This window comes from Chlorocebus sabaeus, chromosome 7 (assembly GCF_047675955.1).
Source record: "Chlorocebus sabaeus isolate Y175 chromosome 7, mChlSab1.0.hap1, whole genome shotgun sequence".
NCBI lineage: Eukaryota > Metazoa > Chordata > Mammalia > Primates > Cercopithecidae > Chlorocebus > Chlorocebus sabaeus.
In genome coordinates, this window is record NC_132910.1 from 116,657,889 (window position 1) to 116,674,108 (window position 16,220).

Sequence of the window (16,220 nt, forward strand, 5' to 3'; positions counted from 1 at the left end):
GTTAGGGACTCAGGTATCATTCTGTCAGGGTATCTAGATTAGGGACTTTTTTATTGAGAGATAATTATAACAAGACTGCATTCTATTCCCTTTTAAAAAAAGTATCTGTTTATACTTACTGTTGTGTAAGCACGTCATAGAAAATTACATTTGAAATCACATTTCCCATAGAGGTGCTTATCTTACCATAGAATGAAAAAAAAAAAAAAAGCTTTTGGATTGAGTTCTTTTCTTTTTCTCATTTTTCTTCTTTAATCAAATATAAAATACCTTAATTATGCATTGGAGTTCACGAGCAAATATTTGAAAAAATCATCACCATGCCACATGAACTATGAAGTAATTACATGTTTATTCCAAGCAGTTTTTGAAATAAGAGATTTCGGCCAATTTCCCAATGGATACTTTTCTTATTTAAGTAACAAGTCCAGATCATTGACTTAAAAAAATACCAACGAAACTCCCTTAGTACATGATAGTTTGTTATGATTAAAGTCTTCTGTGAAAATGAAATTATTTATGCTAATTAACTCAGTGACTCTTTAATATGTGTCTCTGAAATTCTAAGAATCTTAATAGATTCTAGAAAGAAACATAGTTTATATCCTCATGTTGCAGAATGTTGTCTGTTTTTATTGTGAGAGAAAGCCCTTTCAGAGCTGAGTGTTTGGTATCTCATACTGTTTCTCAGAGATAGCATATAGATGTTACTTTTTGAAATATGGCTTGATTAGAAAGAACTGCTTAAAGCAAATCAATGATATGTAGCTTACTCACCTGAGAAATTCAGGGCAAAGCTGATGCTTTTTAAGTATGAAGGTCTAGTTGAAAATATGCAAGTACTGTGTTATGAAACAGAATCCTATATCACTGAGCCTTCCCATTCTGCATCTTGCCCTTAATTTGCGGTCATACAATTTAACAGTTGTCTCATAATAGCCATTTAAACTGAGATACTATGTAAAAGACTTATATTTTAGTTTATAATTATTTACAGCATCCACTGGGGAAGTTTGGGTACTATTTATAGCATCCACTGGGGAAGTTTGGCAACGTAGGCTGGGCACGGTGGTTTACATCTGTAATCCCAGCACTTTGGGAGGCTAACACAGGTGTACTGCTTGAGACCAGGGGTTTGCGACCAGCCTTGGCAACAGGATGAAACCCTATCTCTACAAAAAGTACAAACAATGACCCGAGTGTGGTGGTGTGTGCCTGTGGTCCTAGCTACCCAGGAGGCTGAGGTTAGAGGATCTCTTGAACTGGAAAGGTCGAGGTTGTAGTGAGCCATGATGGCCCCTGCACTCCAGCCTGGATGCCTGGGTGACAGAGTGAGACCCTGTCTCCAAAAAAAAAAAAAAAAAAAAAAAAGAGAGAGAGAGAAAGCAATGTAGTAAATCTCTGGAATCCTCTCATTCTTTGCCTTCTTTGGTTGCTTCTAGCACCTTCAAGAAATGATGTTTAAACTCTTTTAGGAATGTTTACCTATTTTTTTTTTTTTTTTTTTTTTTGAGACGGAGTCTCGCTCTGTCGCCCAGGCTAGAGTGCTGTGGCCAGATCTCAGCTCACTGCAAGCTCCGCCTCCCGGGTTTACGCCATTCTCCTCCCTCAGCCTCCCGAGTAGCTGGGACTACAGACGCCCGCCACCTCGCCCGGCTAGTTTTTTTTTGTATTTTTTAGTAAAGACGGGGTTTCACCGTGTTAGCCAGGATGGTCTCGATCTGCTGACCTCGTGATCCGCCCGTCTCGGCCTCCCAAAGTGCTGGGATTACAGGCTTGAGCCACCGCGCCCGGCCTATGTTTACCTATTTTTTACGATCATTACCTTCATTAGGTAGTATTTCCTGTTTGGCTTTTTTTCTATTCCCATGTGAAAAATATTCATAGGGTTTGTTTATCCATCGCTACCCCAGAAAACAATAGCCTCTACTAAAAATGTTATATTTATATAGATATAAATAAATCTTGAACTTACTCATGTTATTTTTTTCCCCTAGAATTTGTTTTCTAAATAAACATTAATAATTTTTTGATTCTATGAACTGCAATTTGTCTGTCAGGAAAGTTATGCAGAGGCATGATGTTTAAGCCAGTGCAGTGTTACCTGAAAGACTGAGTGATTCTTCAGATGAACAGAGGTTGCACCCAGATAACAAGCATGGATAATGACAATGTCTTTGTGAAGAACTGTGACATTTAACTTGTCAGGCTGCCACAATTTCATAGTTGCTCACAGTAGCTCTTTCTTCAGAGATGAAGACCTTTATTATGTCTAGCATAGCAAACAGTATGAAATTCATTTTTGTGATGAGTTCCTCTTGCACCCTAAGTCCTTTGGGGGTGATGTGGAGTGGGAAGGTGGATACTGTGAATGCAGAGGACCCTTGTCACAACTGAGGACCCTGAACTTAGGGAACTCTTTTATAACAGGCTGCAAGCAAACCTGTCCAAGATTTTTCCCAGAAAGAGCTGTTATACTGATCAGCAAACAAATCTGTCCTCTGCTGTATCTGGCTAGGTTGTTCCCTATAGAAAAATGTTTAAAAATATAATCTAGAACAAAGGACATCAGATCAGTACTTCTACTGACAAGATGTGCAGAAACCCAAGGGATCCATGGAGAATGTCTGCCAACAGTCCTGAGCAATGAATATGCTCATGGTTCAAACTCTTCCCACCAGCATTGTCTCTCCAGTCTACTAATTCTGATTTACTTGAGTTACCCATGGAGTGTGTCTTTTTATATTACCTTTATCGTAGGCATTATTGATGATCAATAGACTGGCTAAAACATAAATAACAAGAAGTACAGAGGAGAGATCATCATTCCTTGGGCCCCGTTGCATACATATGTACTATATTATAAGTAATATTGACCTTTGTGAAGTTCTAGAAAGTTCAATAAATACTAATAGCTCAAACTGGAATTCTTTTTAAGGAAGATAATCTGGGGGAAAAAAAGAGAAAGTTTTGTGTCAGAGAAACAAGAATGAGCTGTTTAAAAATATCTGTGTAAATACTGAGAACAGGATTAAGTCTTCCTGTAGTCTGAGTCAAATCTGTGGTTAGGACTGAATGTTTATGATGATCGAGTGATCTGATGAATTACAGGTTTATAGCTTTCTTTTCCAGGTACTTAATTGTCTGCAGGAAGTTGGCTTTTTTGAAGTGAATTTTGTGTTCACTGTTCATATGATTGAAGTTATTAATGCCGAAGATTATTTAGTCACCCCTCCCTCAGTGTTACCAACCATAAAACTGAGGCCCAGGACGGCTGGGAGACTTGCCTAGAGTTACACGTGAGGGAGGAGCAGGGCTAGCCGCTCACATTTCCCTGGAGGGGCTTTGTTTATTCAAAGGCTACAGCTTATGTTAAGGTCAGAGAGACAGAGGGAGCGTGCATGCTCCCAAGACTGATTGATCTCAGCAGGAATTGTAATTCCTCTATGTATAGAAAACTCCACTCTTGACTGTAAATACCTACCCCTAGTAGTATTGTATTTGGTAACTGGCCATAATGTATGAAGGCGTATTCCAGTTTGTGACTACAGCTTGGCCCTAGTATAGAAAAATATTAATTACTATTCAAAATCACTTAAAAAAAGATGACTATCCAAGACACAAACCTGGGATTGCCTTAAGCATAATAAACAAATAATTAAACCAATTATAACTTACCAGTGAAACTTGCAAGCTTTGAGAAGTTGGCCTTGTTTCATGTTTGGTGAAAGGCAGAGTAGTTTAATTACTTTCGTCTGTGGTCAGAGGCATTTCCATAGAGAGCTGGAAGGGATCTTTGAGAGCATCTGATCAGATGATTTTCCCCATTTTGAAGAACTGGAGCTCTTGGAATCCCTGAGTCAGGGTAGAAGGACCCCCTGAGGGTGAAGATCTTCACTTTTACTTACTTCTCATAAAGCCATTTTGCTTATACCTGTTTTATATCTTGGTCTCTGTTACTTAGAAAACAAATTTTAAAACACACTAATACAATATTTCATATTTTGATAGGCGTTGGGTGCATGCATTTATTAAAATGAATTGAGTGCACACTTAAGATTTATAAATTTTATATAAAAAGATGAAAAAATTACTGAACTCAATTATGGCACACTGAACTATTTAGGGGAAGGTGTACATCAGTGACTGAATTATTTTGAAGTGAACCAGAAATAATGTGCAGTGATGGATAGATATAGGGTGGGTACACAATGAAGCAAGTATAGTAACATAGTAATGGTAGAAGGTAGGTGAAAGATATATGTCGGGGTGCTTATTGTATGATTCTTTCAACTTTGCTTCATGATTGAAAACTTTCTTAAAATATTATATGGGAAAAAAACTCACCAATATTGTTTAACCCTCTCATTTTTATAAATAAGGAACGTGATGCTCAAGGAGAATTTGATTAAATCATTGGCAGAGTAAGACCTAGTACCAAAAAATCCTCAGAGAACTGATTCTGCTGCCTTTCTGTACATTCAAATTTGAGCATTTGCCCAAGAATTTTTGCATGAATGCCAGAAAAATCATGTATTTTTGATGAAATAATAGTATTATTAATGATGAAAAAAGGCATTTTGCAGGATTATTGGAACTCTTACTTTCATGATGCTATCTTCTCATGCCCACCCCCCACCTTTTTTTGTTAATTTTTATTCTGGTAACATTGAGGTAATTTTTGTGCTTCTTGTAGTTTAATACATTAGAGTTTATTGTGAATTTATATATTATATAGCATTTATGGCTTAAATTTCATTTTCAATTCGCAAGCACATAAATGCATGATATTTTATGATGAATATCTTCCTTTGAAAGTACAGAAATGAAGGTAACATCTTCGAAAAGGTCCATGAACGTTCTGTAGATTCTTTTGATGTCTTTCTGAAATTAAAAAACAAAAAATGGTCTTGCTTCTAGCGTTTGACTAGCATGTTATGATAAAGGACAACCTAAAAGTGATTTCTCCGTTACTCTTGTACTGTTCTAGAACATTTACAGGGTAAGAATCTCTGGAGTCAAGCCTGCCTTAGGTTTGAATTCTGATTATGATATTTCCAGATGTGAGAACATGGGGAAGTTACTAAACTTCTTTGAGCCTTTTTTCCTTGGGTACAAAATGGGAATAATGCTAGTATCCTATGGCTCTTAGTATTTAATAGGTATTAGGTGTAACTTTTATTAGAAGTAAACTTAGACTTTGCTAGTGAATGACATATCTTTGTCATATTATATTTGTACTTATAACATCTATTTATATTTTTATATTTTATTATCTTATTTTTATTGTTGATATTCACCTCTACATGGGATTGTGCTTCTGTATATTTACAGGATTTACATCTTGCCTGTGCAGTGTTCACTCTTACAGTTGTTTACCCCAAAGCATGAGTCATCTACGAAGCACACTTTAGTTAAGATTGGGCGTATTTATTTCCTAATTCTGTTGTCCTTTAAATGACTCTTTTGGCCTTCTTAGATTTTGGCATTGATGACTGCTTTTTCAACTTCCTCTCTAGAATCCAAAATGTAAGAATTATATAATTGAAGCCTTGCATAACTCAAAATGTGAGAAATGTATAAGGCCAAATTAGTGAGTAATTACATTTTTTATCATTACTGTAACTTTAAAATTTTGCAGTGCAAAGATCCTACTTTTTCTTATTAAGTTGATAAAAAAATATTGGTGTTATTTGAAGATGTAATTTTAGACAAATGGAAATTTTAGTTGGAAGATTATTGGATACATATCTTACCCACCACAGCATACATATACACATGCATAAGATGATAGTATAATAAGTAATATACATATAAGATAATAGTATACCATTTGAAGGAAAAAACGTCAAGGTTATGTTTATTATAGTTCAGTAGTTGTGTAATGCCTTTTTTGGTCCATCAGTTTAAATCCTTTTTTAAAAATAATGTGGTACTTCTCAGATTTAAGTGTGACAGAATGAGCTTAAGGTACAGCATCATAGAATTTGGAGGCACACAGTCATAGAACACTTATAGGCTAAGAATCTCTGGAATCAAGGAAGATGGTTTGAGATCATTTGGAATTTCAGATTTGTGGCTTTTAACACTTGCTGCGCATTGAAATTATTTGGGGAAGTCTTAAAAATACTAATATTTGCCAGGCGCGGTGGCTCACGCCTGTAATCCCAGCACTTTGGGAGGCCGAGGCGGGCGGATCACGAGGTCAGGAGATGGAGACCATCTTGGTTAACACAGTTGAACCTTGTCTCTACTAAAAATACAAAAAATTAGCTGGGCGTGGTGGCGGGCGCCTATAGTCCCAGCTACTTGGGAGGCTGAGGCAGGAGAATGGTGTGAACCCGGGAGGCGGAGCTTGCAGTGAGCTGAGATTTCGCCACAGCACTCCAGCCTGGGCAACAGAGCGAGACTCCGTTTCAAAAATAAATAAATAAATAAATAAATAAATAAACAAACAAACTAATATTTAGATTGTATCCCAGATGCATGAAATAAGAATCTCTGTGAGGGGTCCTGAATATTCCTAGTTTTTGAAAGGCTCATCTGGTGATCCTACCATCATATCAATTATAAAAACCGTTTTCTGGGTTTTTTTTTCTTTGCCACTGTTTCAAGAGGAAACAGATCCCTGCTCTAAATCTTGGTAAAGTCATAGAGCTATTTATCTTTAGAATTGAAATAGTATCTTGGTCTCTTCTTAAACAGTGGTTTCTCCTCTCTCCCACAATGCTTTCATTTTCATTTCTTCCAGTTTGTGTTTTTTATTTTGAGTTTGTAAGGGTCCCCAAAACCATTGGGGTGTAGCTAAGCCTGATTTTGGTGGATGCCCCCAGAGGAATCACCCATTTGCATTTCCTGAAACACTGGAGAGTAAATGAAGATCCTGGTGTAGCTCCAGTGTACCTCAACTGGACTAGTCAAACTGCTGTGTAAATGGAGTTCTTTTGTGGTCGGGAGAAAACCCTGTGGTATTTCTAGTTGGTTACTCTAAATCTTATGCACTATGTATTAATTAAATTATATTGTACTTTGTTCAGTAATAATGGAATATATGTGTATTAGACTAGTTTTAGCTTCAGGCGTATATTAGGTTTTTTTGAAAAGATGGAAGAATAGACCAGGCACAGTGACTCACACCTGTAATCCCAGCAGTTTGAAAGACCAAAGCAGGAGGATCACTGGAGCCCAGGAGTTTGAAACTAGACTGGGCAACATAGGGAGACCCCACCTCTACAAAAATAATAAAAATTAGCCAAGTATGTTGGTATGCACCTGTAGTCCCAACTACTTGGGAGGCTGAAGCAGGAGGATCACTTCAGCCTGGGAGGTCAAAGCTGCAGTGAGTGGTGATCACACCGCTGCATTCCCGCCTGGGTGACAGAATGAAACCTTGCCTCAAAAAGAAAAAAAAAAAAAAGGAAGAATAAACAAAAATCAATATATTTTGTAATTGCAACTTAATTACTTAATTAAAATAATTTTATCTATTTTATGATATTATTACAATTTTGTTCTTATTTACAGATAATATAATTCAAATAGTATATATATATATAATTAACTGACTTTCTGTGTATTCCATAATTATTTTGAATATGGAGTTGTAATATTATCACGCCATCAAGGCTAACCTCCAAATGAATGGCAATATGGAGAAATGTGTTTGTAACTCACTTATGATAGATTCTTTGGATAAATACAGCTTATTCTAGGCTTTCATCACCATTTCTTGCTGTGGCGGGATAATGTTGTAGTCTGAAATGGCGTGTGGCCAGACGTGGATGCAGTATTAGTGCCTCTTGCAGGCCTTGTTTAAAACACTCACTCTGGGATACTACTGTGCTTCTTTACTTCCAGACTGACCACTGCTCTAAGCAGTGTTGGGGCAATGCCTGGGCTGCCCGAGCCCTTGAAGTTCAAGAAGAAGCACCTGGACTTCTCATGAGGGCAGGTCAGAGTCAATGTAAGTGACTTCCTAATTTGGGGGGCTAAATCCCTTCAGTGATTGAGGTCTGTATCAAGTCAGCCATATAAATAGCTATTTCCAATGTGTTTTATGTCAGCATCATACCCCAAAATGCTGCCATTGACCTAAAATAAAATTTTAGAAGTGTTTCTCAAATAATAAATGCCATGTGTCTCCTGTGAAAAGCATCATTTCCCTAGAGTTATCCATTGATATTTTTAATTCCATGAAAATACTACTTTGAGGACATTGGAGTTGCTTTGAACGTTGGCATCAATTAAGAGAAAACTTAGAAAGTCTAATTTAAAAATATCTTGGACTTTATAACTAAGTAGAGAGCTGTAGTTGTCAGGCAGAAATGCATATGTGGGCAAAGTGAAACATTTATAACTTTGAAAATAGTTTTAATTTTGCTAGAGTTAGAGAATTGTTGTTGAGCATTGTTGCTTAATACAGCTTAGTATCATTTCAATGATGTTCCTTCAGGAACTCCCAATCATGTAATGATTCTCAAAAGTAACACTTCAGTAAATTGTATCAGAAAATACTTACCATGTTCATAAATGGACAATAGAAATGGTAGAAATAATGTTTATTTGGGAGAAATTATAGGGGAATAGAATTAGGTTTCTCCTATAAGGCAACATAATGAAGTAATAATTTGATGCTTGTATTAAGATGGAATTTTCATTAAAAACAGAGATAGATGAGAAAGTGATGAAAGAATAGAAAATATTACAATCCCATCAAGTTTCATTCTCATCAATTCCTGAGGATCTCAACCTCTTTTCAAATATTCTTTTTGTTTATAAGTTATATGGTAACCGTGTTTGGAGATCATGTGAAGATCATTTATCTAGTACAGTTCAGCTTTAGAACATTTTGCATAAAATTATGATAATTTGAACAGGAGGGAAAACAAAGGTCTACAATAAGTAAAAGTACAAATTAGCTTATTTTTTTTTTTCCTTTTTCATGGCTTAGATCTAACTTAGATAAATTTGAGCAATGAATATTATACAAACAAATGTTTTACAAACAGTACTTTCCTTAATTGAATCTATCTTGTAAACACATTAAAATCATGTGTATTGGGAAGAGCATGGAACATACAGTTCTAAAAGTTAAGACTCCCCTGTTTACCACAGTGTTATTTAAGTTCTCTCAGCATCAGACCTGATAACCTGTCCTGCCTACCCTCCTGGGTTCTTATGGGGCCCAAAGGAGATGACATATGGCATATGCGAAAGTGCCTTGCTAAGTATAACAAGCTATATAAAATTCGTCATTCTTTTGGATGCAACATTTAGAACAAAACTTTTACAAAAATCAGGATATTTTATCCAACAGCCTTAGAGATAGTTGTCTTTTTTATATGTGCATTTTGGTTAAAGCAGAAACAAAGTAGTTCATATAGAATGAGCTAAAATGCATGACACAGCAACATCCAAATGCAAAGTAGCTTCAGTTACCATGGCATAGCCTGGATTCAAACTGTTTTTATTAGTCACACGTCCCCCTTTCTTTAACTTCTCCTCCTTTCTTCTCTTTCTTTCTCAACATTGTTTCTTCCACCTTTTCCTGCTTTCCAAAGTTGGAAAGATTTTTCTATTTGTCTCCTGACCTTAAGCTTTATACCTTGGGGACCCTTCTTTCAAAGTGTTATACCACTTAGTTATTCTGGCAGGTTTTGTATAAGGTATTTTTGACACCTTTCCCTTGATGTCTTATAGTTAGACAAGGTGACGTTCTAAGCTGCTGGACCGGAAACAGGAAAAGCAGTGTTTGGTCCCCAAGGAGTGATGAAACTACAGGTAGTGCTGACAGGTGTGTATAGTCACACTTCAGCTGAGACTGTTCTGTGGTTTGAAACTCTTTAGCTGTATCTGCCATACCATTTACAGTTTTTTTTCTTAAAGTTTAAAAATTGCGTCACTGCATGTTTAGAATAAAGTAACTCAGAGCAGCAACATAGAAAAGTAATGCATCCAAAGAAAGGTAAACAGAGCATGAGAAGAAATACAGAGAAAGCTGAATTATAGAATGAAAATAGCAAAGGTGAATTTTTAGCTTGGGAGATGAGGGGAAGACTTGGATGAGAGGGAAAGAAAAGAAAATTGATTTTACCAGGATTGCTCTAGCTCTTCAGGGCTTATTTCAGAAAAGCTGACTAGGGCTCTGGAACCCAGGGAATCAGGGCTCCCCAGGTGACCTCTGCCAAGAACACTGGGAAGGGAGAAAAAGCCAGAGTGAATGGGTAACAGAAGGTAAGAACTCATTTATTCTGGCATTTGTAGTTTAAACAGCATAAACTTAGGAGGAGTATCTGTTTTGAAACTGGTGAAACTTATTAGTATCAAATACTTGCTATGATTCTTTGTTATTGGTTGTTTGTTTTTGAAACCTCTAGTTGAAAGAATGGTTTAGAAAGCTCAATATTTCCATAGCCATGGTTTGCAATCCTGTTATTACCCTAAGGCAGGAAATTGGGGTTGCTTCTTCTCTATTCTTCTTCTTCCTTCATTTCTTTAATGTAATCATCCCTTTTCTTCCCTGCCTTTCTTCCCATGTCTCTTTGTTCTTCCTTTGCTTACTTGTTTTCTGTTCCCCTACTCCAGAATTTTAGAATGATTTATTCAGACTTACAAGTCTTTACATGACACTGTAAAATCTCAGAAATATTTTTCTTCAGGCATATGAATCGTAAGTAATATCAACTCAAAGAAGGAAGATTAATGTGTCACTTTGAATTCTCAGATTTTTCCTACTGTGAAAAGAGACTAGTATTTGAGAAAAACATAAAAGTTAAAAACAGAATATTCAGAAATTTGGGCTATTTGTGAGCATTAGCTTATGATTCTCAGAATTTATACGTATGTAAACACTGGAAATTTTGGACTATGATATTTAGATAGAGCCTAATCTTACGGAAGGTTAGTATCTGGTAAGCACAGGATTTGGGAAGATCAGTCTGTGATTCCTTGAGATTTCTTCGTTTACCTGGTTGCTGCATTTGAGTGGTTATCGAGCTCCTGTAGTGTACTTCTTTTTCTCAAGTAGGGATATCATTAGCTGGCTTGTACTTGTCTTGGAAACATTACAAAAAAAGTACCTCTTCTGAGCCAAAGAATTATAAACCACTTTTCAGTTTGGCTTGGCATTGAGCTGAGTTTAGACCCCCACATGCCACCCAGGAACTTCTGCACATAAACAATATAATCATATGAAGTAATCTCTAGGGAAAAATGTGATTTTTTTTTTCCTCTCAAAATGATGGTGCTTTATAAATTATCAAGTCTTCAAACCACAGCAAAATTTTTTCAGTCTTAGTTAATAATCAGACACTGCTGACTTTTGTAAGAGATTATCAATATTTTATCTGTCAGATATTCAAAGTTTTAAATAAAGTAATATTGTAGTAATATGATATTAGTAGAAAAGTACATTGGAAATATAGGTATACCTGTTTTGTTGTTGTTGTTTTGTTGTTTTGTTGTTGTTGTTGTTGTTTGAGATGGAGTCTCACTCTGTCGTCCAGGCTGGAGTGCAGCGGTGCGATCTTGGCTCACTGCAAGCTCCGCCTCCTGGATTCACGCCATTCTCCTGCCTCAGCCTCCCCAGTAGCTGGGACTACAGGTGCCCGCCACCACGCCTGGCTAATTTTTGTATTTTTAGTAGAGACGGGGTTTCACCGTGTTAGCCAGGATGGTCTCGATCTCCTGACCTCATGATCTGCCTGCCTCGGCCTCCCAAAGTGCTGAGATTACAGGCGTAAGCCACTGCACCCAACCTGTATACCTGGTTTATTGCACTTTGCTTTATGATGCTTCACAGATACTACATTTTTTTTTTTAACAAAATTTAATGTTTGTAGCAACCCTGTACCAATGCCATTTTTCTAACAGTATGAGCTCATTTCATGTCTCTGTGTCACATTTTGGTAATTGTCACAATATTTCAAACTTTGTCATCATTATTATATCTGTTATGGTGATCTGGGATCGATGATCTTTGATGCTACTCTTGGAATTTTTTGGGCACCATGAACCATGCCCATATAAGGCAGATAACTTTATCATTGTTGTGTGTGTCTTCTGACTGTTCCACTTACCAACCATTTTTCAGTCTCTCTCCATTTCCTTGGTTCTATTTCATGAGACACAACAGTATTGAAATTAGGCCAGTTAATAACCCTATGGTGGCCTCTATACGTTTAAGTGAAAATGAGAGTCTCACATCTCTCACTTTAAATCAAAAGCTAGAAATGATAAAGCTTACTGAGGATAGTGTGTCCAAAGCTGAGACAGGCCAAGAGCAAGGCTTCTTGGACCACAGAGTTAGCCAAGTTTTGCATGCAAAGGAAAAGTGCTTGAAGGACATTAAAAGTGCTCCTTCTGGTGAACACATGAATGATAAGAAAGCAAAACAGCTTTATTTCTGATATGGTGAAAATTTAAGTGGTCTGGATAGAAGATCAGTCAACCACAACATTCCCTTAAGCCAAAGCCTAATCCAGAACAAGTACCTAACTCTGATTCAAGGCTACAAAGGCTGAGTGAGGTGAGGAAGCTGCAGAGGAAATGTTGGAGGCTAGCAGAGGTTAGCTCAGAAAGATTAAGGAAAGAAGCCTCCATAACCTAAAAGTGCAAAGTGAAGCAGAAAGCGCTTCTGTAGACGCTGCAGCAAGTTATTCAGAAAATCTAGCTAAGATCATTGATGAAGGTGGCTACACTAAGCAACGGGTTTTCAGTGTAGATGGAGCATCCTTCTATTGGAAGAAGATGCCATCTAGGACTTTCATAGTTAGAGAGGAGAAGTCAATGCATGACTTCAAAGCTTCAAAGGACAGGCTGACTCTTGTTAGGAACTAATGCAGCTGATGACTTTAAATTAAAGCCAATGCTTATTTACCATTTTGAAAATTCGAAGGCCCTTAGGAATGATACTAAATCTACTCTGCCTGTGTTCTGTATATGGAATAACAAACCTTGTATTACAGAACACCTCTTTACAGCATGTTTTACTGAATATTTAAGTCCACTGTGGAGACCTACTGCTCTAAGAAAAACATTCTTCTCAAAATATGACTGCTCATTGGCAACATACCTGGTCACTCAAGAGCTCCGAAAGAAAAGTCCGTGGAGATAAATGTTGTTTTCACGTCTGTTGACACAACATCTATTCTACATCTCACAGAGGAGCAATTTTGACTTTCAAGTGTTATTGGTTAAGAAATATGTATTGTATGGCTATAGTTGCCATAGATAGTGATTCTTCTGATGGATTTGAGTCTGAACAAAGTAAATCATAGACCTTCTGAAAAGAATTCACCATTCCAGATGCCATTATGAATAGTGAGATTCGTGGGAGGAGATCAAAATATCAACCATAACAGGATTTGGAAGAAACTGATTCCCACTCATATGAATTACTTTGAGGGGTTCAGGATTTTTAGTGGAGGAAGTAATTGCAGATGTGGTGGTAATAGTTACAGAACTAGAATTAGAAGTAAAACCCGAATATGTGACTGATTTGCTGCAATCACGTGATAAAACTTGAGTGAATTAAGAGTTGTTTCTTATGGATGAGCAAAGAAAGGGGTTTCTTGAGATAGAACATAGCCCAGGTGAAGATGCTTTGATCATTGTAGACATGACAACAATAAATGTAGAATATTACACAAACTGACTTGATAAAGCAGTGGCAGGGTTTGAGAAGATTGACTTCAAGTTTCAAAGAAGTTCTATTGTGGGTAAAATGCTACCAAACAGAATAGCATGATACAGAGAAATTCCTTGTGAAAGAGTCAATTGATGCGACAAATTCCATGTCTTATTTTATGAAATTGCCACAACTACCCCAACCTTCAGCAGCCACCACATTGATTAGTCAGCAGCTATAAACACTGAGGCAGGACCCACTACCAGCACAGAGATTACTCTTTACCAAAGGTTCAAATGACTGTTAGCCATTTTTAGCAATAAAGCAATTTTAGATGAGGGCATATACATTTTTTTAGAGATAATGTTATTGCCACTTAATAGACTAGAGCACAGTATAAATATCACTTTTATATGCACTGGGAAACAAAAAATTAGTGTGACTCACTTTATTGTGACATTCACTTTATTGTGGTGATCTGGAATCAAACCTGCAACATCTCCAAGGTATGCCTGTGTAAGAATTGTTTCTATGGTTTTTGATGAGATTTGGGGCTAGAAAAACAATTCAATTTAAACAAAAGATTGAAATTTTGGAAAGTATGGATTGAAATGGAAGTTACTATACCAAATAATGTTTCTGCCCATCTGTCTATTTTTTGGCACATTCGTTCAGTTTTAAGACAATATAGAGGAGGTAGAAATTAGGATGGGGATGAATTCTGGTTAAAAACTTCACACTTGAAGTCGTGATACTTCTCTTAAATACATTTTAAACACATGAGTGACTGTTAAAACTTCCATGAGAACTGAAATTTGGATGTAGTATGATTTTCAGTTTGTTCTCATCTCTGGTTAAAGTTCTTATTTTGTGGGGACAGGAATTCTACAGAGGAGGATGATGTGGGTAGGAAATGAGATCCTACTCTGTCTCAGGAAGCAGAAGGCAGGGGGCAAGTCCTCTGTCTTAAGTACCTTTTGGGTCTAATTTGCAAAGTCTTGTGATGAAATCACTTGAGTTCCATATATCTCTACTGCTGTCTTGGACATCAAAGCTGGCATTAGTGCCAGGTATCGTATTTATTGATATTTAAGCCAGAGTGGACAGTTGCCACCTAGTGGTGCCATACCAAAGACAGGAGCTGGAAGCCAGACTCCAAGAATTCCCAGCCAGCTAGCTTTACTGGTAACTCTGTCATTTCATTAACTTTGCAGTAATGGAACCTCCTGGTTTGTGCAATTCAACAACGGTGGTTTTGGACTGTATCTACTTGTAATGATGAAGTTTATTTGCACTAGGTGGATAAAATATGGTAGGTTAATGTTACTCATTTTTTCAAAAAACAATCTAAGCTTCCTTTTCAAAAATAAAAAGTACTAGCTCTGGTCATTGACTATTTATATTTGTTCCTATAGTCCTGAAATGTGAATTTGATGTTATGCTGCACATTTAGAAACTAGAGTAGAACTCCACAAACTATGAAGCAACTTTAAGGGTTAAAGAGAGGAAATCCCAAATTCCTAAAATGCACATGTATGCATAAAAATTTCAATTAAAAAGCTTTATGTACCATAAAAGAAGAGATAGCTTTTGGAAGATATACACTAAAAGCAAGTGAAGGACATTCAATGACTCTCTTAGTAATTTTATTTCCTTAGGCGGTGTTGTGTAGTAATACTGAATTGGTGGTTCTTATGTTTAATACTGAGCAAGGAACTTTAAGCAAGTTTAAAGTCAAGCTAAAGTAAAAATTATTAAGATTATCTTTAGAACTTGTTAAATGTGTTTAAATTTTTTATGAACTGAAAGTTTTAGTTAGTTTTCTTCCCTTCAGCTGTTGCATTAGCAGCCATAGGCCAAGTGACAACATCGTTGTTTTTAATAAAACAGATTAATAAAAATGTAAGAGGATTAAGCATTTCAGGTTCTGGCTTCTATGCTTAATATGAGAGTATTGGTTTGAAGCCAGTGTACCATACATGCTAATTGATTGCTACTTTACTTGAAGTAATGTAGAAGATTATCTCCTGTAAGATTGTTCATCTGGGGCAGTTATTCCCAACCAGGAGCAATTTTGCCTCCAGGGGACCTAAAGCAATGTCTGGAGACATTTTTGGTTGTCACATTTGGGGGTGGAGTGTGTTGATACTGGCATCTAGGGAGTAGAGGCTGGAGATGTGGCTAAAAATTCCACAATGCAAAGGAAAGCCCTCCACGACAAAGAATTATCTTGTCCAAAATAACAGTAGAGCTGAGGTTGAGACCCCTTTGTTCTAGGCATATTTCCAGTGTGGTTTCTTCTTTATCTCTGTTTTCTTTCCTTTCTTTCCTTTTCCTTTCCTCTTGGTTAAATAGGTATGTGTCACTTGGTATGGAGATGAGTAAGTGTCTCTCTGGTTTATGCTAAATGTAATATTTTCAGAGTGATTTCTCAGGGTGTGGTTTTGTACAGAGTGGAAAGGGAGTCGAAAGCCATACGTTGGACCTATATAACTTTGGGCATGTCACTCATGCTTTCATTTCTTTGTTTCTAAAAATCAGAATTAAATGAGATCCAAGGTTTCTTTTAGAGCAACAAATTCAAACAAACTTG

General features: G+C 36.8%; 1 protein-coding gene across 2 annotated transcripts in view; it reads left to right on the plus strand.

Annotated features, from left to right (window-relative positions):
• TLL1 (tolloid like 1) overlaps positions 1–16,220 on the plus strand; it is a 222,240-nt gene that overhangs the window by 37,603 nt on the left and 168,417 nt on the right. Inside the window, exon 2 of one of the 2 annotated variants that reach the window (XM_008000212.3) lies at positions 7,858–7,963. The exons of the other annotated variant lie outside the window; for it this stretch is intronic. Within the exon in view, the coding sequence (XP_007998403.1) occupies positions 7,942–7,963 (22 nt within the window). The 5' untranslated portion in view covers positions 7,858–7,941. The remainder of the gene's footprint in view (positions 1–7,857; positions 7,964–16,220) is intronic. 2 annotated transcript variants of the gene reach the window in all.